Here is a 25,305-nt window from a genome sequence, read left to right as displayed (position 1 = left end):
GTAAGACAGATGTTTGGTATAGCAGAAGTAAGACAGATGTTTGGTATAGCAGAAGCAAGACAGATGTTTGGTATAGCAGAAGTGAGACAGATGTTTGGTATAGCAGAAGTAAGACAGATGTTTGGTATAGCAGAAGCAAGACAGATGTTTGGTATAGCAGAAGTGAGACAGATGTTTGGTATAGCAGAAGTAAGACAGATGTTTGGTATAGCAGAAGCAAGACAGCTGTTTGGTACAGCAGAAGTGAGACAGATGTTTGGTATAGCAGAAGTGAGACATATGTTTGGTATAGCAGAAGTGAGACAGATGTTTGGTGTAGCAGAAGTAAGACAGATGTTTGGTATAGCAGAAGCAAGACAGATGTTTGGTATAGCAGAAGTAAGACAGATGTTTGGTATAGCAGAAGTGAGACAGATGTTTGGTATAGCAGAAGTAAGACAGATGTTTGGTATAGCAGAAGCAAGACAGATGTTTGGTATAGCAGAAGCAAGACAGATGTTTGGTACAGCAGAAGTGAGACAGATGTTTGGTATAGCAGAAGTGAGACAGATGTTTGGTATAGCAGAAGCAAGACAGATGTTTGGTATAGCAGAAGCAAGACAGATGTTTGGTATAGCAGAAGCAAGACAGATGTTTGGTATAGCAGAAGTGAGACAGATGTTTGGTATAGCAGAAGTGAGACAGATGTTTGGTACAGCAGAAGTGAGACAGATGTTTGGTATAGCAGAAGCAAGACAGATGTTTGGTATAGCAGAAGTAAACCAGACGTGAGGTAAAGTAGATTTGAGACAGATGTGTGCTTTCAGGACTATATTTGTGTACAGTATCTGCAAAAAGCTGTCCTATAAACAAGTCCATAACTGATCAATGTAGGAATAGGAAACCCTGATGCTCTACAGTAGTTGTTTTGCAGCTATAGAACATTAGGTTTGCATTATTTTGGATCCCACCAGTGTAAAGTGCAGCTAATATTAGCCTGGGAAGCAGAAGGTGTATTGCTCATCTAAAATGGACGTAGGTTATCCATTTAAGAACATCCGCTCAACCACAGCAGGACTGGTTCCTCTCAGACACCTATATTTGTGAGTCAGTGTATGTTTTCGCAGATCCAATTAAAACCAACATAGTGGGTGGTGACTTCAGAGTTCAGAACTCTTTAACACTTGATTCCCTCAGAGAGAGAAATGAAAAGAAAACAGCACATTACCACAGCAGACGGCATGTGGCAACAATTAAAACACACACACGCACAGACACACGTTGCAGAGATGAAAAGGAAGCCGTGAAGAGGGGGCTGGTTTATACATGCAACCAGACAACAGTGAGGAAGAGGAGAGGATGAGCTGCACACAAACACATATACAGACTGCATGAACAAAACCAAATAGATTTAACGCATGACAGCATGACACAGGCCTTGTGTTTTGTTTTTTAAATCACACCACCATCATGCCACAAGTGATTTAAAGACCCTCACCTGCTCGGCCAGTAGCTGCTGCTGCTGCTGCTGCTGCTGCTGCCTCTGCTCCCTGAAGAGCTGCTGCTTCTGCTGCTCCATCATGTGCATCTGCACCCTCTTCTCCTGCTCCATTGCCATCATCTGCTTCATCATGGCCGCCTGCTGCTGGTTGCCCACGTAGCCCGGAGGAGGCCCCGAACCCTGGTTGGGCCCCACCCCAGAAGCCACGCCCCCAGCAGGGTGAGGAGGCGGGATGGCGCCCGGCGGTCGGGACATTCCCACCACACCTTGTTCCTGTATAGAGGAGAGGAGAGGCAGCTGGTCAGATCCACTGTTAAGCAATCAAGAAAGGAAAGCGAATAGTTCAATACCTTGAGATATGTCTGCTAATTTGATTTGGCCAAGAGGGTTGAAGGTGAAAAAAAATGACACCACTCATTTTCTTTAGTTAAACACACGGCTACACCTAGCAGCAGGCTAGCTTAGCTTAGCATAGTGAATGGACAAAAGTAGGGAACAGCTAGGTGCAAAGATTCAACAATTAGTTGTAAGCTATAAAATTAATTGCAAAGTTTCCAATCATCGATTAATTGTTTGGATAGTTTCCTTAAAAATGTCCGCAAACATTCTGCTATTAGAGTTTCTCGTATGTGAACATTCTCTAGGTTTCCTTACTCCTTTATGACAGTATACTAAAAAAACAAGACATATATGTGTCTTAAGCTTGATGAAACACAGATCGTCATTTTTCTCACCGTTTCTAAAATGTAATAGACAAAGAAATTGATCAATTAATCAAGATAATAATATACAGATTATTGACAAATACAAATAATCCTTTATTCCATTGGACACATTTCCAATGCTAGCGCTTAGCTAAGAAAACTGCCGTCTAGCATTAGCTTCATATTTATCATACAGATATAAGCGAGGTATGGATTTTCCAACTCTAACTTTGCCAAAAAAAAGCAAATCACTGTATATCCCTGAATGTTGAACAATTGCTTTAAAGTCCTATGTAATGATTGTATAGCTAAAGGGTAAAGCCAAGTAAAACAAGATAACTGAATCTGCGTAACAACAACTAGCAAAGCCATTTTAAACTGACTAACTAGTGCCGTCCTTACTGCTTCTTCTCACAGGTACAAAAGGAAAGCATACTACCAGCGGTGATTCCACAGACAGTGGCACCTTTGTACAGTATGTTTCAGGCATAAAAGCGTATTCATCCCTTGTTTTGTATGAAAGCTCACAAAGACACAGTACAGCTGTTTGTGAATGGGAGTGAAACAAAAGATAGCGACAGGACTGCCTCAAGATTCGGGCCACCCCGAGTCCTCCCAATGGGGGCATTGGACGGTCCGCTCTGCATACATTATCTGCACATTAGCATATAAAGAGCACTTCCTCCGCCACTCAGCCGTATGCTAATCTCTAATAGGATGAAATGGCCTGCTCAGACCAATAGGAGGGGAGCGTTTATGAATCTATTAAAGGTTAGGCAGCTGAACGAGAGTGGACACCGTTTAGGGCCCCGCCGGCAGAGAGGAGAAGAAAGAGCGATTCAGGCCAGTAAAGACATAAGAATGCAACAACACACAGCCACCCACAGGAACAGACAGTGTACAACAAATCACATTTAACTGCAGGGCAAGAATGAAACAGCAATAGCAGGATTACAGTACAGCACATTGTAGCACTGGCGAGAGTCTGTAACACATACTCAATATGTTTTGAAAGAGCCAAAGCCTCATAATCCGTACTGAGGCTCGGCTCTTCTTAGAAAGGAGTTAGGTGGAGATAAACCTCATATATTAGAGCACAAAAAAACCCTGTGGAGCTAACAGAATGGGCTGCTTAAGACCGGCTCACCAGACAGCAAGAGCAGACTGATCGATGCTCAGAGCTACGTGTTCTTACTGGACGGGCAGTGAGACGGTGTGAAAGGGAGCAGAGAGGGAGGAAGGAGAGGTGTAGTGTCAGGAAGGGACCAACGGGTGGCAGTGGTGATCTTTAAACATGCATATGTGTGTGTGTGTGTGTGTGTTTGAGTCTCACTGGCCCACTCTCAGCAGATGGCTCAATCATGACGGTTCTGATCTACGATCTCCCCCCCCCCCCACTCACTCTACCTCTTTTCTTCCCTCCTCTCTTAAACACCCCACCATCAAACTCCTTTCTTCACTCTTCCTCCGGATCTCTCTCTTTCTCTTTGCAGACAGGGGGCCCTGAGTCATGTCCGCACAATTGCCAGGGAACGAAAGTACAGAAGAGAGATGGATTTGAAAGGAAATGAGGAGGGGGGGGGAACTATCGGAGAAGAAAAGAGTTTGGTTTGTCGGGGTGGTGTGTGTGTTGCAGAGAAAAGTGGCACAGTAGCAGAATATGGTTAAAAGAGAAGAAAAAGAGCTAATTAATTAACGGTAATATTTTAGTGTTATTAGTACTTCACTGAAGCGTTGCTAACGACACCAAATGAAATGTCACGCCAATAAAGCTTATTGAATATAAAGCAGGTAACCTCAAATGAATTGAGGAGGAGAAAGAACAGTTTGAGGAAAGAGGCAGAATGAGGGAATAAGGAGGACGGATCTGGGTTTTGGAGAAAAGAGGATCAAAAGAGGAGGAGTAAAAGGTGGGATCGCGGGGAGCAGGTACTTTGGCAACAGTTGCTGTGGCGAGGAGAAGATGGCGCACGGAGGAGCTATGGCCGCCGCTCCTGGTCAACCTCAACACACACTCGCAAATATCCTACATTTGACTTCTGTTTCTGTTTATCAGTGCGTCTTCCATTCTCTCTGCATGTGGTTGAATAATGTAACAAAGAGCCGCGGCCCCTCGGACCGGCTCCTGCAAGTCCCTGAACTTCAAGAGGAATGGGTCATCAGCTGATCACGAGACTCCCAACTAACAGAAGGAGGAGCTTTTAAAAGCTCCAGCTATACGAGCAAATAGTTTGTAGTAGGGATCAGAGAGGATGAGATGTGTCGGGGTTGTTCCAGAGGATGTGTGTGTTTGTTTGTGTGTGCGTGCGGTGGAGGCTGTCAGCGTTATTGAGTTAGGAGGCATGGAGAGCCAGGTGATTACATTACACACGAGGTGAGCGGAAGTGTGTGTGCGTGTGTCCATGTGTGTAAGTGAGAGAGTGGGGGGGGAGAGATTTCGTTCCTGGGTCTCATGGAGCGGAAATATGAATCTACTGTATTCAATGTGTGTGTTTTTAAAGGTGTACCTGCATACACTAGTATGGTTATAAACTGGGGGTTTGAACCAGTGACCACACAGCGCCTAGATTAACACATTACGCTCATTTTCAGGTACATTTTTGTATTTAGACGCTTTCATTTTTAAAACAGGTCTTTATTTTTCTAATACTGGCTGTGCTGCAGCACCTCTTTTCACCCTCTGAATTGTTAGCTCTCCGGCTCTGTTGTGATTAGTCAGGCGCTTAGTGATGTGTCCCAAATGTCCCGGCCCTTAGCCTATCACGTACAATGTGTTGGAGCGCTAGCCAATAGAAGCACAAGTGTTGCATAGTGGTGTCACTATGTTAGGGGAGTAAAAAAAGGAGTTCCAGGCAGGGGGGGCTGTGAGGGATACCAACTCGGATTTTAGCCTTTGCAGACCATTTACATGCACACAAACCTATGTTACACACTACAAGAAGGGGAACACCCGTTCAACATGGGTTTTTGAATACAGATTGTGTTCATAATCTATGATGTCATCACCTTATAACAAATGTAACAACTTTTTTGTCATTATGGTAGTTCAAGAGAATTGTACAGTTCTGGTATTTCTCTTTTGGTGCGGCAATCGAAAAGCAAACAGTTTTTTGTGAAAGTTTTTTTTTCACAGTGAAAAAGTGGTTTTAGAAAGGCTAATCGGCAAAAATATGGCAGAATATTTAGTTAAGACAACATTTTTTTGAATTACCGATAAGGGATAATGGGGGGATCCCTCACCCTACCCCTCGCTATCGCGTGAAGGGTCTGCTTTATGCGCTCTGCACAGTAACCCTGCTGCGAGGCTCCGGCGAACAGTTCATGAGCGTGCTCACTAGCGCACCCCCCCCCCCCCATTCATAAAGTCAAGTACCCCTCAAAAGGTCCGGTTTATTTCATTTTAAGGATGCGCACCAAGCAACATCTCCAGGTGCTCCTTTGAGAACTAGGGAAACAAAGTTATGTGCAGCCCTGGATATAACATCACTCCTTTTATTAAATGGATCTTGGACACTATGGAGTTATGAGAAACGTTTGGATCACACAAGTCTGAAACAAACCTGTGAGCCACCATGGGAATCTAAATCTACAGATAGTATTATACTAACAACATTAGTGAGGCCACATGTATCTGCAACTGTGCAGAAATACCAGCTTAAAACAGAGTCAACAGAGACTACACACACGCACCAAGTGTAACATATGCAACCTCATTCAAGCGCCACAGATAAACACAGATGGAAGGACTACTAGAGCCCTACATGATACCTTACAGTTGATGCATAAAGATCACACACACACACACACACACACACACACACACACACACACACACACACACACACACACACACACACACACCACACACACACACACACACACACACACACACACACACACACACACACACACACACACACACACACACACACACACACACACACACACACACACACACACACACACACACACACACACACACACACACACACACACACACACACACACACACACACACACACACACACACACACACACACACACACACACACACACACACACACACACACAAAGAGCAGCGGCGCCCGGCAGCAGAGTGCTGGGTGTCTGTGTGCTCTTCAGAGTGGCTCACATCTGTCACCCACTTGTGTAAGAGAAGGAAGGGAGGGAGTGTGAAGAGGAGGAGGGGAGGAGGAGAAGAGAGGAAACAGAGAGTGAGGGCTGGATGGACGAGGAGATGCTTCATTAGACTCTTACACACACTACGACTGCAATCTTTCCATTTTTTCCCCCTGTATTTACGGTAGGATGCTGCAGCAGCTTTGCGGTACAGATGCATGCAGCGAGGTAAAGACTGAAGGTCAAAGGTTCACATCTCCTTCACAGCCAGCGTTCGTCAATGTCTGAACGTCCTTGAGCTTCACACTGGCTGACCTTGCACTCTGAACCTGCTGGTGACGCCTCACGTGTGTAGAAATATGCAAATCATAATGCTGGATAAGACACCAGTGGTAATGGTACTTGATGCCTCCCAGAGAGCGTCCATTCACATCCAGCCTGAATCAATGCATGTGTAAATAGCATAAATCGATGTATGTAGGGCGAATAGAACTGCCATCGTTTTTCTGTCTATGCATGCAGGTTGAAGGTACCTCCACAGATGAACATAATCAACAACTTTGCTTGCATCAAAGCAGCAACTTAATATAAACACTTTTTTTTTAACAAAGGTCTTTTATGATATTTATGGAAATTGCCATGACTGTATGTACAAATTACTTTGTATGTTTATTCAAAAACCATATCAATGTCATCATGTCAACCAGATTTGTTATAAACAGTTGAAGTTGTGTTAGCAAAGGTAATAACTGTTAGCTCTTGCTTACTCATGTTCATTACCTAGAACATAAACATGCATACATATATAACGCTTAATCCATAGGCATTATTCCAACTGAGCTGTTTACATGGCTTATTTGAATGAGTATTCTACTAAAATACATGCAGTCTTCAAAAGGTTTTCCAACGGAGACCAACCATTGGTACACCGCATCACCCTTTCATTCCTAATCCATGCTCCTGAAAAGGTTGTTTGTGATATTTGTACCAAAATATGTTGATATCTGAGTCTTTCTTGTCCATGTAAGGATGTTTCGCTTTATTTTAAACTGGTCGATGTATCTTTTTAGGCCGACCCGGAATTTAGCATCGCAAGGGCTCTGTCTACGAAAAGCCATGAGTACCTAAAGTGACTAATGGCGCATTTCCACTACAGGGCGGAGCACGCTTTAAGCGTGCCGTGCACGGCCCGTTTTTGGTTGCGTTTCCACTTGGCGTAGTTCCGGCTAGCGGGTACTCTTTCACAGTTTTTCTGGCCCCATAAAATCGAGGTTCTTTCCGGGCCAACAACCAGGCTGAGCTTGGCTGAGTATGCTAAACTAGAGAGAGAATCGCTGGCAAGGGGGCTACAACTACAACAAAATGAACATATTTTACCGTGATTTAATTGTAATACACGTTTCAAAATGATGCCGAAGTAACAACATACTGATACCGGTTAGTAAAAACCATGAATTAATGCTTTGACAAGTCTGCAGACAGACGGCAGCCGAAAAACCTTTTAAAATGCGTGTTTTCTGAATGGAGCTTGGCTAAGCTAACGTTATATATGCTCCGATCGTCCACACTCACAACAACGGCCTATACAGACATAAATAAACCAGCGACTGTATTCGCCATGACACAGGCAGTCTGTGGTTTGTACTTGTTTAACTTTTGTCAAGTTTCTGAACAGATATGAGGAGCTTGAGTGCTAACAGCTAACGGCTGATGTTGGTTTTCTGTGGTTCTCATTGATGAAGATGACGTCAAGGCTCCGCCTACACTGCGTTGCTATAGTTACTGCCTCAGCTACTAAACTGTAATGGAAACGCAGCATAAAGTGACCCTGGCCGAACAAGGCCTAACTATACCGTACTAAGCCGAGCGAGGCCCTGCAATGGAAATGCGCCATTAATGAGTATCCTAATCTCATCCAAAAACAAGCCAAAAACAACTGTTGACTGTGAGTTGAGTGAACCGGATGTGGTAAAATGCTAACACATTTTTAAGGACTCATTCCTGCGCCATTGTATTTACAATGAAGGAAAAAAAACGTGTGGTGTACTAGAGCACATTACACAGCACCTGACACACAACCATAACAAAACATGTAGATGAAACGCAACACACACACTAACCCCAAGCAGATGGTATAGCCAGACCTGACAGTATCAAACTATCCCCAGAGCGCCAAAGGTAAAGAATACATCACTTTGACACACACACATGATAGGTGGAAGTAGGAAGCCAGTGGTTTATTTCTTAGCCACCGGTTGTGTAGAACACATCCACCCTCCTGCCCCAGCCCCTCAAACACACACCCTTACTCAGTTTGTCCCTGAAGAGAGTTATATTTAAACTGCTGGAGAGGAGTCTTGCTCCCCACAGAGGTCTGTTTAATCTCTTAACATCTCTCTGCTCTAAACCCTAACTGGCCTATTTCTGAATCACACACACACACACACACACACACACACACACACACACACACACACACACACACACACACACACACACACACACACACACACACACACACACACACACACACACACACACATCACACACACACACACACACCACACACACACACACACACACACACACACACACACACACACACCACACACACACACACACACACACACACACACACACACACACACACACACACACACACACACACACACACACACACACACACACACACACACACACACACACACACACACACACACACACACACACACAATAACTGAACCAAAGTGTTGCCGTGCAGGGATGCTGTGAAATGCATGTAGGCACGCAGGAGTGGATCAATTTAAGTAAATGAATCCCTGCTGTTTGGAGGCACTGTGCTTAACCAAGGCATTTCTCTACAGCAGTGGTTCCCAAACTTTTTGTGCCCAAGGCACACCAAAGGACAAGTAAAAATCTCAAGGCACACCTATTGTGCAAAATAGCCCTTATAACACGTGTTATCACTCATATCATGTAAAATATCTGTAAATGTGCATAATTATTTACTAATGCCAAATAAAATGTGACAAAGACAACTATATTACTCATGAAATATTTATTAACGAAATATTTCAGAAATTAATTTGAAACTTTATCAAATTAGGCTTCATCAAATCAGCAACACACTAATTTAAACCAGACAGGTCACAAAATAAAAAATGATGCAAAGGAAACTCAGCAGAAATTCAGCACAGAGAACTGTCAATGCAAGGAAGCTGCATTGTCCATGGTCCTGAACTACAAATTATAAATGTAACATTTCAGCAATCAGCATTGAAACATGTGCTATTGTAAATATTTTGCCGATTTACAAATTAGTGAGATACATGCGCCTGTCGGGGCGCGCAGATTTTTTTAATCCTTGGTGGCACTGAGGAGAGGGCCACTCGCAAGTCCTGTTCAACAGAGAGCCGTGACCTCCTGTTGTTCTTCATGTAAACCAGAGTAAAGAACGCCAACTCCAGAGATGGGGTCGTTACTAAAAAAATGTAATATATTACATATTACTTTTTTAAAAAGTAATATATTACACTACTTCGTTACTATCTACATAAAGTAACTCGTTACTTTACTCGAGCACGTACGAACTGCACATGCGTGAGTGGCAATATCTTTCCTTACCAGCAGGCGGCGGTAGTGTGTATTTGCCATTCAAAACAGGCAACAACTGGAAGACAGAGAAGAAGAACAGACTGCGTGATATAAACAAACAACAAATAGCGTGTGCGGTAGCTTCACCTTAGCATGTGTTCTTTGCAGGTGCTTGTTGAGGTTTGACGTGGTGTTTCCAGCAGTGGATAACAGCTTCTGGCCTGGACACAGTTTGCACCTCACCGTCACATTCCTGTCTATTCTTCGGACGAACTCAAAATAATGGGCATACCTCCACCCCTCGAAAGTTATCGCTGACTCAGCCATGTTTATGCAGCACTGCACGTGGAGATGTGGACGCGCAAGTCGCGCAGATTACGTACATATAAACCTACAAAGTACTGATAGTAAATTTAAAATTAAATAATTATTTTTGTGTAGTTGTATATTGCAATAATAACGTATGGTTGTCACAAAATCCCACGGCACACCCGGACTTGCCTCACGGCACACCGTTTGGGAACCACTGCTCTACACACAGGATGCCACCCACAGACAGCACCGAGCCTGTCAGCTAATGCTTGTTTGCAATGATATAGCATCACATTCTTTTAATTCAAAGTTACCCAACACAAACATTATTTATGATCTCTGCCAAGGAGGTTTTGTTTCTGGTTTAGCTTATTGATTCATTTGTTAAAAAGGATTACAAAATGAACTCCTGGCCCGATGTACGCAAGAGTTGGTGGGAAGGTGTAGCCTGGGTCAAGAAAGAACCCATTCAAATCTTTGAGCAGAACCGAATCATGGAACACACATTTGCGTTATTTCTCACTTCAGGAAACGGCCTTGGAGGAGGTCGCCTCTTTCCAAGTGCCTTTGTAGTTTATGTTACAAAAGCATTAAAGGTGACCTATCATGCAAAATGCACTTTTGTACGTCTTTTATACATGACTATGTGTCCCCGGTGTTCCAGGGAACTCACCAAGTGTCAGAAAACACAACCCTCTCTTTTCCTCCATACCTAAATCTAAAAAAAAATGGGCTGTAACAGATCTGATACAGATTTGAATTATTTTCTACGTCACAAAAGGGGTGCTCCGCTTAGTGGTCAATTCTCCACCTATCAGGGGAATGAGAGGTTGGGCCACGGCCGGCCATTGCCGCTCGAAAGCGCTGGAGACGCTGTAGTACATATGCCAGGCCTGTAAGTGGCGCTGTAGACTGCCACAAAAGCAGCAAAGAAGACTTCCCTTGCATGGTTGCCACGGTTGCCCTTCTTATTCTCCGCTGTGTCTCTTTTTCTCCCTCCCCGAGGCAAGCATTTGCTCCTGTAATTCAATGCAATCCCTCCCCGTCGAGGCAAGCACTGTAATTCTCTCCGGTTAGTCCACCAGCAGATGACAAACACCCACCTCTCCGCCTCTTCCAAGGAACGAGGGGACCGTGCGGCAGAGTTTCAGTTCGATTTCTTTTCGTCGGTCAACATGTCTGTTGAAGTTTAAATCTTCCGGACAAAAATAGAAAAGTGCCGGTCAAAGGTCTTCTTTGTTATTTATTGAGCTTTAAAACAAATGAATAATGACTCTATATAATCATATAACATAAAAACACAGGGAGGATGGAGATCTCTTTTTCTCCCCCTCTTCTCCCCGCTGCAACCTAGCAGCTGATCTCAGAGCACCTCCCCTCTCCTGCAGGGGGGTGTGGTCAGCTGCAGCTCACAGAATCAGCCCCTGCTAAAACAGGGCTGGAAAGAGCAAATAGAGCGAAATGAGGCATGGCTAAAATGCAGGACCCGTTTGGTATTTTGAAAAAAAAACCTATATTTATATACTTTATATAGGTATGGCCCTACAATATATTGTTCAAATATAGCATGATAGGTCCACTTTAAGCATTTGATATTCACTCTTGTGGACTATGGACACAGCCACAGTCGTCCCTTTGGCGCACCTCATTCAAAATTCCAATGCTTTTTGGGGTTTTCCATTTCCTGTAGTGTGTTATAAAGGTTTTTGTGCATGTAAATGGTCTGCAAAGCCTAAATAACTTCCCTCCAGAGGGAGTTTCTCTCCCATACACTCCCCCGCTGCCTGAAACGCCTCCACCATTGTTTACTTCCTTTAGATAGTGACATCAGTATGTAACACTTGCGCTACTATTGGCTAGCACTCCAACACATTGTGCGTGATATGCTAAGGAACGGGACTACTGGGCTGAACATGGTTGGAATAAAAAATGCGAAACATCTCCATGTTAGCTCTGAACCACTGTTTCTACGTATAGCATGTTGTACACTTTCTAGTCAGGACTCTCTGTGTGGTCGATTCATATTCTTTTTTTTAACCTTAGTATTACCTGTTGCTCATTTGGACATTGTATAGACGCAGTTCTCAAGAGTTGCTTTGCCCTCAGCTCCATACCAGTTCCCTCTTATCAATGTTAGCACTGTGGTGGATGAACGGTGGCAGACAGCAGAATGTGACGCGCGGCGAGAGGACAGAAGACAGTAAATCATGCTCATGTCAGCGAGCGATGAGGAGGAGGAGGAGGAGGAGGAGGAGGAGGAGGAGGAGGAGGAGGAGGAGGAGGAGGAGGAGGAGGAGGGAGAGTGAGCGGAGCGATGAGATCATTGGTAGCCGGGGAGCGATTGTGGTGAGCAGACGAGTGTACCACCCTGAGAGGGACCAGGTGCTATAGTAAATCACCCTGGAAACGGTCGCCATGGAGACCTTAAAGACACACACGTGCGCAAACGGGAAGAGATAGGCCGTGTGAATGTGTGTATTTTAAAACAAGTGTGTGTATATATGAGAGAGTGATGTGTTTCTATATAATCTAATCATGGCGGCTGAGAATGGTACGTTTGAGTGACAGCGAGGAGGTGGACTGCTCTTTCTTTTGTCCTGTGCGCTTTCATATCACAACCTTCTTTACTATTGTGTGTATGTTCATAAATATGGGCATCAAAGGTAATATACAAAGCTTGTCGCTAGGGGTAGCAATAAACAGTGTGTGTGTGTGTGTGTGTGTGTGTGTGTGTGTGTGTGTGTGTGTGTGTGTGTGTGTTCTCACATTCGGGCTCTTCCCAGAGAGAATTCCCAACTAGAGGGTTTGAATTATTCACAGCTGCGATCAGTGCTATAACACGGCTCTTAACGGAGGTGAAGATACGCTCCACACATCCCTCCATCCTCCCATCTCAGTTTCCCTCCCACCCTCCCTCCCTCCCTCCCTCCCGCGTTATGACAGTAAACTACCCTTTTATCCACCCAGCCACCCTCCATCTCTGTGAATAACCTCCCCTTCCAATCTATCTCTCCTTTCCTTCCTCATCTCTTCCACTCATTCTTTCCACAAATCCCTCCCTCTTTTTTCAGATACCTCCATCTAGCCACTCCTCCCTTGCTCTCCGTCCACCCTTCCACTTCCATCCATCTTCCCTTTATTCCTCCCTCCTTTGTTCACCCCGAGGGTTGAACTTGCCTGCCTCATTCGCCCATTGGCGTCTCTCTATCCTCCTCCATCTGCTTTCATTTGTTTCTCTACCTGTTTCACATTTGTTTTTCTCCCTCCATCCGTCTTTATTCTCCTCTCATGTAATGTCCGGTATCAGTCCCTGCTCAGCAGCTCCCCCCTCCTCTCTTTTCACCATTAGTTCACTCTCTCCTCCTGATTTCCTTGACTCCATCTTAACTGAGCGGCCATATAACCTCCACCTCTCTTTGTCTCCCCCCTCCATCCGCCTCTCTAAATCTATCTCTGCTTCTGTCATGGCCCCTCATTATGCCCTCTCCTCCCTCTCTCCCTCTCTCCCTCTCTCCAGAGAAGCCATTAGGTGCTGCTGTAAGGCTATCACTCTTTTGCTCTCTTTTTCCTCCTCTCTCTGCCGTAGTCTCGGGGCAATAAGCTCCCCCTTCCCTCCCCTCCGTCCTCCCGCCATCCCTCCTCTCCATCTCTCTCTTCCTGCGTGTCTTCAGGCGCTCTTGCCTCTCCTCCTTTTTCCCTCCCCCTCTCCTCCCATCTTCACATCCTCATCCGCTTCCATCCTCTTCGCCCTACCTCCATCTTGATTTCTCCACCCCTCCAAATGCCCCCCACCTTTCCCTCCATCCTACCATATAGTGAGATAGTCCAGTGTAGTGCTAGGCTTATATACACTCTGTACTGTATCTATATATATATATGCGCTATACTGTCACAGATGTAGATATTTCACCAGTGAACTGTGTTTTAAAAAAAAGGCCTTCAGGAAAACATCTGCCGCAGAAATCTGGCGGGGTTATCGGCTCTGGAAGAGGGATATAATGATGAAGAAATCCAATTTTCTTGCTCACTTATTGTATTAGAAGGAAACATTCCCAAATCGTTCCGAGCGCCAACCACCAGCGCTATCTACGGTGCACAACCTATCCTCGCCGCCTTTTGTCTTACACACTTAGCCGCACCTCCAGCTATCTCCATCGCCCCCGACTCTGCCCATCTTTGTACACCATTAATCTCTCCTCCTTTACCTCCTCTGCCTCTCTAATGCAGGGGGGGAGAGAGACAGAGCGAGGGGAGAGAGATATGGAGAGAGAGTGACCATTATCGGAGGCAGCATCTGCAATAATTCCACAGCAGCCTATTATCCACAATAGAGCCAAAATGGCCTTTGGTAATATGATGAAATCTGCCGTAAAAAGTAGAAATGGGACTAAAAGCGTTGGAGTGTAGAAAAACCTCCATTCCTCAGCTGCTTTATCACATTATTGCATTCTACTCATCTCTCTCTCTCTGTCTGTCTGCCTGCCTCCCTCCCACATTCGCTGAATTACTGTGTCTTCCTCCCAATTCTCTCCATTTCACTTTGTTTGTCTCTTTCTCTCTGCTTGTTTGGCGATAGCATCAATCACACACTCTGTCCCTCTCTATTGCTCTCCTCTCGTTCTCTCTCCTTCTATATGTGACTCTCCACGAGTGTTTGTCGATTGTATAAGGCCCGGTTCTCAAAAAGCAGAAAATGGAAATTCCATTAAATTAAGTGTCGGTCTCAGTCCCTTCCTAATGCAGCAAGAATCCAACTCGCACACACTCACAGACTGACAGGCATGGGTGAGCTTGGATGCAAACACAAGAGAGAAAGGACCTTCCAATCAGTAGTGTACCACGAATAGCACAGGAAAAAACAATTTGCTGTCATTGCTAACAGCTGCTGGTAGTGGTGTGTGTGTGTGTGTGTGTGTGTGTGTGTGTGTGTGTGTGTGTGTGTGTGTGTGTGAGAAAGCGAGTGCACACCAGGCCCATCTCTCCCCCATTCCTTTTCTCCCCTCCTCCACTGCGCTGTCCCAAGGGAGGTGGAGAGGTGATGTATGGACCCTCTCCTGATCGCACGACTCAGCAGAACAGATGGACAGAGAGAGAGAGCTGTACAGTTTTAGACTGAACAAAAGGGCTACGTGCTGGTGTTCGTGTCTGTAGATGTGCGGGTGTGTGTAGTGTGTATGTAGATTGAAGATCCGGAAAGCTAATCAATATTGTTCAAAAATCTTTACAGCTGGAATCCTGTTTCCTGTTGTAAGTATGGGGAGCTTTCAACACCATACTAGCTTATTTTCTGTGGCTAGAGATGCTTTCTGCAATCCGGCATTGTAAAATGTTGATTAGCTTGTCGAGTACCACCTGTTTCAGATAGCAATGTTCATTCCTGCAGCACTGAAATCAACATTAGCCTAGCAGTATCACACCTAAACCTGCTAGAATCATCTTAGAGGTTTTGCAAAGGCTACGTCAAATCAGCTAGTTGATAGCCTGTCCAAGGTTGTAAAAATGAGTAACGAAGCTGTTTGTAGGGTTGTCGAGAATTGTTTGTAGATTCCAGGGAAGTGTGGAGTTGTAAGGTTGAAAGGAACTACAGTCAATTCCCGTTAAGGCCCGCTGCAGAGGTCATAAAGGACTCAGTTTGCATTAGCCACAGCTACTGCACAGATTGATGTTTGCTTGTTTATTCAAAGTTGATTAATACTAGTGCCATGCCCGCCCAAAAAGTTATTATTTTCAGTTTTATTAGGCGCTTTCACACCAAGTACTTTGCCGTACTTAGTTCATCATAACTCTTTAGTTCTGATGAACTAAAGAGCAGATCGCGTTCACACCGGAATAAATCCCTGAGGGAGGATTAGTCAAATGAAGCCGCTGACGTCACTTCTTCTTCTTCTGCTTTGGGTTTACTGGCAGGCCTCAAACAACTTCACGGCGTATACTGCCACCCGAAGTCCCCGGCTGGAAGTGCCCGGAGTTGGGGACTGGCTTCAGCTTCTACTGAAGCCTTCCGAGTAAATCGCCAGAACGCCGACACCTCCTCATCTCCACCGCTCCCATGTTTTCTTTTGTGTTGCCATAAGTTAGTCTCTCTGTGTTTGTGCGCTGGGCTAATGTTAATAATGCTAATGCGAGGATAATAAAATGGCGGCTTCACAAAACCTTTTGGGAGTTTTACGGGGCGTGGTTTGCAATCGCCCATCAAATCAGAAATGGGAACCTTTTTCTCCAATGAAAGTACCTGCTCTCTAGCAGGGACTGAAAAGGGGGTGAAAAGGTTCTCATTAACTAAGTTCTAGTTCGGGATTTTTTTGGTGTGAACGCACATTTTCAGAACTATATCGGAACTAAACTGGTAAAAGTACTGGTGTGAAAGCGCCTATAGAGAACCTAAAACGTCACAATCAACAACTGCCATGACCTAGTTGCTTCTCACCAAGACCTAGCTGCTAATGGTCAGAACACTTTTACCGTTAGACAAGGTAGGCAACTGGCTTCAGCCATTTAGAAGGGACCCAACACGCTATTGATTCATTAAGGTAAATAAATCTAGATGAACACTTTTGGATGCTTCCCTTTCTGATCTTTCAATTGTCAGTCTGGTTGAACCAGTCTAGAGTGTTTCTTTTTTTTTTGCCAACTTCTTTGCCAACCCTTCATAAAACATCTCTCTCTCTCTTTGTATGCGCATGACAGACCATTCAAACATATAGAGTAGTTATTTCTGCCCACTTTTAAATGGCAGTGAAGGTTACGCTCCTAAATGCTCCGCTATGTACCCCAGCTAGACATAGCGGACATAGCATTAGGACTGAACGGTGCTAGGTTTGAAAGTCTACCTGCTGTGAAGATAATGGCAGACCTTCACTGGCTGACACCACGTTGCAAAGGCTCTAGTTGGGACTCTGCTAAGCCAGACTAAACCGGAGCTCTATCCACACAAAACTGAGCTGTAAAGAGTCAATTATCTCGGTGGTGACCAGAGACCCTTCTTTTCGCCGCCTTATCATTTCCACAAAACAAGAGCAATTGAGGAGTGGTTAAGAGGGAGGGAGGGAAGCGGGTGAGGGGTGGGTGGAGGAACGACTCGAGGAGGGATGGAGGAAAAGCTGTTGATAAAGGAAGGGAGCAAACAGACACCCTGAGGAGAAGGAGGCGGGAGGAAGGGGATGTATAGGGGAAATCATTTTTGAAGGAGTGGACTGTCGTGGGCCGACCTAGAGGGAGAAATAGACGTGTAAACAAACACTGGCTATAGGGACAAACAAGAGTGAGCCGGAGAGAGAGAGACAGAAGAGGGAGGGGAAGATGGAAGCAGAGTGGGAGGAAGGCACGGAGTGAGAAAACAAGCTCGACCATGTGTTTAAGTCAACAGCAGCAAGAGAAACCTCAATAGAGAAAAAAGGTGTGGGCGGGAAAATACACTCCACAGGGAGAGAGGAGACAGATGTAGAAGGGGAGCAGGCACTGTGAGATGTAGAAAGAGACATAGAGAGGGGAAAGGAAGAGACGTATGGAGATAAACAGAGAGAAAGAAGTCAAGAGACAGGGAGATTTTTCAGAGAGGAACGCAGACAGTGACAGTATAGCTCAGTGACAGCGTTGACTGTTGACAGCAGAATAAACGAAGTCGAGGTGGGAGGGCAGGGATGGGGTGATGGGGAATTAAACGACAAGAAGAAGAACTCATTATTCTGTGATTCTGCTAATTAGCTCTGGCTTTACTGACAAGCTCTGCAAAGGCAACAGACGTTTACCAAAGGATTCACACTACCCTGATGGCCCGGGTGGGAGGGGCCAAGGAAGGGAGGGAAATTGAGAGGGAAGACGAGGTGGGGTGCAAAAGAGAGGCAGCTACAAATATGGGCGTGGGGGACGAAAAGAAGGAAGGTGGGAGGGAGGGGTGAGGAGGTTGCAGTGATGTGGGTCTAGAGTTATCTGAAACCATTCCGTCAAGTGAAGAAGAAGACGAGAGAGCGAACCCCGGGGGATGAGCGTGACGTCTATTTACCCATGCATTGAGCAGCTTTTACATCAACTAACAATTAAAAAGCCTTATTTAGACTCTTACCACATAATGCACACACTGGCATGTCAATGAGGGGAAGTCAGCTTTAAAACACTGACTGGAGTCTAATAATTGCTACTCACAGGCGTGAGTGTGGGGTGCGGATGAAGGGTTTCTCGTGGTTTTATAATAATTATTAATTGCAGAGAACATTCTGTTTGAGGGGTTTCTTGCCATAAGTGACGTTTGATTCAACGTTTGAACTGTGTATAACTAAGCCTTAAATAGCATTTCTGACATATAGTTTATTTTAAAGGTATTGTTGTTATATTTAATAGTAAAATTGACCAGTAACTGTTTTCTGTTCCAGCACGGCACAAACACAGTTCTTGGGCAGGTCTGCCAGTTAAACGAATCCTTTATATTGTACACAAAAGTATAAAAAACGTTGGCTATATTTCAGGTTAAATACATCAAACTGGTGCTCTTTGGAAGTCAAATTAAGGTTAAATAATCAATTGTGTGCTCTTGGGAACCTTTTCTTTCTTTAACCATTGGTTGTATAGGTATAATTGGTAATGACACAGCCAAAAAGTCACTCACACAAAGCATGGTGAACAAGACAGAGTCCTTGTTTGAAGATCTTGTTTCAATGTCATGACACGCTTTGTGGCCGTCAAACCCAATAACTTAGAGATGGATGTCCGCTGATTTCAAATGTTTGGATAAATACATTTTTTTCCATGTTTCAGAGGTTATTCAAAGTCAAAAGTGTACTTTAGGGTTGTCTCAATAACAATATTCAACACTCGAAAGAATGTGTCAGTAGTTTGCAACGTATTTCCAACCTCCTCTCCTGCAACTAGCCCGTGCAAGGGGTAGCCTTTCCCATACTTAGGCGTCATTAAATATCTTATGAGCATCTTTCCTCAATTCATTTGATAGTGATATCTTAAAGCTTCAACAAAGCAGGATTCTCATTTATACGCAATGCTACTACTGACTTTGTCGACTGAAGTACAAAAAGATGCTGCAAGATGATTGTATTAGCTGTACCTACCTAACGTTAGCTAACTAACATTAACTTGATGTAGTCATTAAGTTAACACAGATGTTCTCCAGTGGAAGGTCAGGGTTAGGATAAGTTAGGTAGATTTTGGCAAACAATTCCAGGAACTCCTGTGATACGATTTATGAATATCATTTAGATATAGCTTGATTCTTCTGTGGCCGTGAGAGAAAGGCAAAGACAAATGTAAAGAGGAAGTGTGTGTATGCTGCGAGTTCTTTTGCAGTTCCTGCGTTTTACTCTGTGAGTTGCGCCACGTGCCAGGAACGTGGCACTCGACAAAGCATTAGTTTACTGATCACATACACATACATTTACACACACACAGACACGCTGCAGCTAATGGTTACCGGCAGATCCAAGCACGAGTGAAGGGGGCGAAATGAAAGAGAGGGGTTAAGTCGCTGAGTATGGAGGGATTTAGACCTCAAACAGTTAGAGGAAAAGAGAGAGAGAAAGAGAGAGAGAGAGACAAGGAGGGGAGGGCCGGGGGAGTAAAAGAGTGCAGTGAATGACTCACTAAGCGTGTAAGTGTTTAACTGTGCCGTATTGGTGTTAGTGAGTGATAGGGAAATCTACAGGGACCAACGGTGAAGCAATGCCACCAGTGCGGCGGGAACTCTTCATTTCCTTCAATTCCTGCTTCTCTCCGAGGCTCAGTAGATAAAGAAGAACCTACCGTGCAAGAAGGAAGGGAGACCCGTGCATTTCATTTCTCTTCTCTTGACTTCCTATCCTTCTTCCCATCCCGGACGCTTCTTTAACAGATGAGATATCCCACCATTATTGACCCCGGCGTATTGATATGTTCCACATTTCTTTGTGTACATGTATGTGTGTGTTTGTCCTGGGAGACTAATGTTATGCCTCCAGTTTCTGCTGCAGAGAAATCAATGACAGCACAAACCTTCCACCTTAGAAAACCAATGATGGGATGGTTAGCAACACACATGTGTTTGTCATGTGTGCACTTTGTGTGTAAAGATGTCTATGCGAGGTTGTTAGTTGATATTTGCACATCCTTTTCAGGGGGAATCATAGATACAGCCGTAAAATATTCTTACCTATCTGCTAATCCTCACTAGTGACAATGTCTTTCAAACCTGGAGGTGTTCATTAGCGCTGGCTAATGGCGAACGAGGTGGGCTAATGCGCCAGCTCCTCTCAGAGACCGGAGAGGGCCATTTGTGCCGGGCTGCTGAGATTGATTGGGGCTGGGTGAGAGCGGCATATTGTAGCGTCATTAGCCTTGCTCATTGACCATATGGAGATCAATACTTAGAGTGGCCCGAGGACAGTCAGAAACACACACACACATATCGCGTTAGCACAGAAACATTCCTCTATGGGAAAACATGGAGGGAGAGAAGGCACACACTCCATATCCACAAACAGCCCGTGGTCTCAAAAAATGTTAATGATTTGACCATTAAGAGTGAGGCATGAATCAGTGGTAATGGCTACAAGAGAGGGGCCGTATTGATAAATTGTTACTCACGTACACACACAGAACAACACACGGAAACACGCACCATTATGCAATTAGAGCATCACATCTAACTAACAGAGAACATGTCCAAGGGTTGGAAGTAAACAAATAGGTTTTTACATTGTGCCCTTCAGACGTTTATGATCAGAATCAATCAGGTTGCAGGTACAATAAAAGGCGGATGAAGGTGCAATTTCACATTCATTTGACTGTGGAAAGCTTTCACAGCAATTATTTACCTTCCACCTTGACGATCTTGAGGTTTACAGTGAAAGTTAACTTTTCAAACTTATCCTGCTGTAACTTATTCGTCCCCATATTTGAGAGCATTGCTAGAATGGACAACCCTTTGTTGTTTTTTGCTGAAGCGGGGCATCACTTTTCCAATGCAGTGTCGCCGTTGAAATGAATCAAAGAGCTGTGATTAACACACACGTCCGATGTCAGTGTGAACACACCGTTAGCGAGCTACAGATGCTAAAGGGAAATAGGAAGGATTTCTATTTTCCTAACCAGAACGTGACTGTAACACATTTTTAGGAGGTTGAGCGAAATGTCAATCAAAACTCAGTTATTGCTTTGCCGAGTTTCAACAGGGCAGAATTCACAGTCTGCCAAAGCAATCTCCCCTCAAGTCCATTTAGAGGTTATTTTGAAGCTCTCAATCATACAACATGATGCTCTGAAAATACCCAGAAAAATCCAACGGTTCCATGAAGCCTTAAAAAGAACCAGTGGATTTCATTGAAATCTTGAAGATAATTACAAAATTGACCTTTTGGGCACATTGCTTTCACTGGTTTTTCCAAGGTCAAGAATGGTGCTAAACAGCTGAAGCAAATCTGTTAAACACCTGAACTGTTGAAACAACATCCAAAATATTCATCTGGCTGCTACTTTAAAATTATCTAACTATTTACCTAATATATCATATTTCAATGACTTCCATGTAGACTCTATTTCACTTTTTTAAACAATTTTTCTTTTTGTATTTACTATTTACTTGCATTATATTTGTCTGTTTATCTGTGTTTTGTGTTGCTCTGTGTTGGAGAAGCCTGTGAGCTAAGAATTTCATCGGCATAAATACACTGTAGCTATGTTCATATGACTAAATAAAGAACCTTGAACATTAGCTCTATTATTTGTCATAAAGACTGGAAGGATAGGGAAATACCAATGGACAAATACACTTCAACTAATATGTGTACACTATGAGCCACTAATATATGGCTGTTGTCTTCAGTGTATAATATACTTAATGTATTTATCGGTACAACCTCTGGTCAGCAGTGATGAAACATTCCATCACGCTGGGAACACATTTTTGCCCATTTCCATGGCAATACATTATGCTTTTCAACTTCTGTGACTCTTTTCACATAAATTCAAATCGTCCCTGCCCAAGAAGCACTACAAACTTTCCAAACTTTTCGGCATTGAGTTTAAATAGAGAGACCAAAAAAGTTACAAATATAAAAAGACATTACATTTTCACTACCAAATCCCGCTTGTTAGTGACAAGAAATATGACACAACAACATGTATAAAACACAAAGGCAAACTAGTCTATAGAGGCAATGGAAAATAAGTCTATTGACTGACTGATTTATCTTTAACCAAGATTTATCTTGGTTAAAATACCAAATGACTCTTCTATAAAATTTGACATAGCCACAATTCTGACAGGCAACATGAATATTAACATTTATACCAATGGAATTCAATTCAATGGAAATGTTGCAATTAAAAGCCCAGCAAACGTTATAACTACTTTCCACCCTTCTGCCGTGTGTACCATGCAAATGCTACTTAGCTAGTACCCAGCAGAGCAGAACATCTCTTGACTTTAGGCCATATTCACTCTTTGATTTGCACTCTCAGCCTACAAGCCAGTATGTTTGACCACCAAATATTAAACCAGACTGGACTTAGTTTTGGAAAACACTCACTTTGGTATTAAGATACTTAGTAGCATTTAGGGCCCGTATTTGCAGGTGAGTCTCAAGACACAACGCCAGCTATTTCAGTCTCATCTGCAAGGAGGGAGAAAAGGAGGAGCAGGAGAGGAGGAGCGGGAGGGTAGGAGAAGGAAGAACGGAAACTAAGGCTCTAAATTTAGCCCGATGCGACATTCCAGAGAAGAATAATACTGCTTCCCCCTGCTGCTGCGGAGTGGAGGAAGGCAGAGGGAGGCACCAGAGGTGGGACGTATGCAGGGACAAGATGATCCCTGAAACACGTGAAAAATGGACTCAACTCAAAGTGAGAGTTAAAAAGAAACAATGAAAAGTTTCCACTCATTGGCGGTGAATGTGGACGTTTTCTGCGCCTGACTGCTCAGGGAAACTATCATGTGATTCTCGTCCTCGTATCCCTGACCTTCTGCGGGGGGAGAGAAAAAGAGAGGAGGAAGGAGGAGAGAGGGTTAGGAATTTTTGAAAGAGCAAGGGAGTGGAGAATAGAGGCAGAAATAAGTGAAGGTAAGATGTGAGGGAAGGACATGAGGAGAGGATAAGGATGACCAAAAAAGGTATGAAAACATAGCCCCACTCCCTATTGCACGCACACACGGGTGTAAACACACGCAAGAAATTAGTTAATGGGATGATTCCAGTAATGTTGTCGCTTTGTGGGATTAAGCGCGTGTGTTCGTGCTCTTCAGACTCACATGACCACACACACAGCTTGGGGTGCGTCGCCCACCAGGTAAGTGTGTGCCTGAATCAAAACACCTGCTACGCGTGTTACACATGACCTTTATCTGTCACTGTGTTCCTGTGAATAGTGACCAATAAACAAAGGCAGCTGGCATCAAATAATCATTGATTCAACACACTAACTGTTTCCACTTTTTGTCAAAAACTCACAAATATCTTAGGGGAAAGGGTTGGTCTAGTTTAAGCAGGAACTGCTTGTGCCTTTCCAGAGCGGGGTGATATAGCGGTGGCAGACATTAACAAACGATCAGCGCCACCGGAACATCACGAATCAAAGCGTGGCTCAATTAAAGTCACTTCTCAGCCCCACTCTATGCGACTCCTAAACGGCACGGACCAAGGAGAGGTGGTGCAGGAATGAGTTCTTTACAACTTGGAAATGAGTTAGCATTTCAATACAATAACACTATATAACAAAATACTTTTTCCTGTGTCATGAAATACGTTACTTAACACCACATTTTAAAATGTCCTGGAATTGAGATAGCATTTTACCAATTCTGGTTTCCTTATTTCAAATTCAGCATTTCTTAAAATGTGTTTTGGTTAGTTGCCTAAAATAAGGTCTGTGCTCAACAACAATACCTTAGTTAATATCAGAGTCGTACATTTAACAAGTTTCTATCTTTATATATTCGGTCTGCAGTGTCAAAAAAACAGCGGTTGATTACAAATGACTTAATGAGAATTCTAAACATCCACACGCAGAACATTAGCCGCCTCTAGCTTAGCGTTGATGATGCGCAGCTATGTGACCCTGATGTATGTCAGTTTGCCTCAAATGTTATTTTCTCTACAATATAAAAAAATCCAATGGTAAATTCCTATTTGTTGAGGGAGCCCTTGCGATGCTAACTGCTAACGGATCGTTTGATTTTAAAATACGTCATCGTTTGGTGAAAGTATGACGGGGAATGTGTGTATCAGTGACCTCTTGTTACATGTAGGCAAACAACCCCTCCCCTTCCATCTCCACCTCCCTCTCTCAGGGTTAGAGCGACTGCGAGGCCCGCCCACAACGAGGTCAAAGACAGATTTACTTCCTTATCAATTGGACCAGGCAGCTGCCTGTCAAAGGAAAGCGAGACAGAAAGGAGGAGAGATGAACGATGGAAACGCGGGACGAGATTCAGGGCTACAATGGGCAAGGTCACGTTACTATGGAGATTTGACGGCAGCATGACGTGGAAGGCGACTGTTGTGACTATCTGACACAGACGCACAAATCAAGGTCTCCAGTCCGGAGAGCCAAATACGGGAAGGAGGGAGGGCAGGAGGAGAAATGGAGGGAGAGAGTGATAGATGGAAAACGAGACAGATTTGGTATTTTGCTACGGCAGCAATGGAGAAAAATAGAAGGCTCAGTGTGTGTGTGTGTGTGTGTGTGTGTGTGTGTGTGTGTGTGTGTGTGTGTGTGTGCTACTGCAGCCCTCCTCTGCCAGATTACAGAGTGACGTAGTGTTATCATTTCTCTGATAGGAGCTCTGCCACAAGAGGAGGAAGAGGAGGAGGCAGGGGATGGAGGGAGAGGACAGAAAGGGGGGGAGGGCTGGGTGACGAGTCTCATTGCTGGAAAAATGGTGATAGCCAAGAAAAGGGCAGGCAGGGAGGGAGGGAGGGATGGAGGAAGGGAAAAGGAAAAGTGAGGCAGAGATAGAGTCATAGTGCCACACAAAGGAACGGAGTATACACAAAGAGAAATAGAGAGGAAAATGAGGGCAGAGGGAAGTGAAAGGAGAGGGAAAGGCTCGAAGAGAGAGAGTTCTTTGTGAGCAAGATCAGAGTGAAATAGCAAGGCGAAAAGTTAAAAAACAAGAAG

The 25,305-nt window shown here is 44.2% G+C and overlaps 1 protein-coding gene across 1 annotated transcript in view; it reads right to left on the bottom strand.

Annotated features, from left to right (window-relative positions):
* maml3 (mastermind-like transcriptional coactivator 3) overlaps positions 1-25,305 on the bottom strand; it is a 144,694-nt gene that overhangs the window by 3,865 nt on the left and 115,524 nt on the right. The window contains exon 4 of the mRNA XM_034237092.1: positions 1,478-1,753. Within this exon, the coding sequence (XP_034092983.1) occupies positions 1,478-1,753 (276 nt within the window). The remainder of the gene's footprint in view (positions 1-1,477; positions 1,754-25,305) is intronic.

Source organism: Gymnodraco acuticeps, unplaced genomic scaffold, assembly GCF_902827175.1.
Source record: "Gymnodraco acuticeps unplaced genomic scaffold, fGymAcu1.1, whole genome shotgun sequence".
In the NCBI taxonomy this organism is placed as follows: domain Eukaryota; kingdom Metazoa; phylum Chordata; class Actinopteri; order Perciformes; family Bathydraconidae; genus Gymnodraco; species Gymnodraco acuticeps.
Note: the sequence above shows the minus strand (reverse complement) of the source record. Positions and strands in the feature narration are given on the sequence as shown.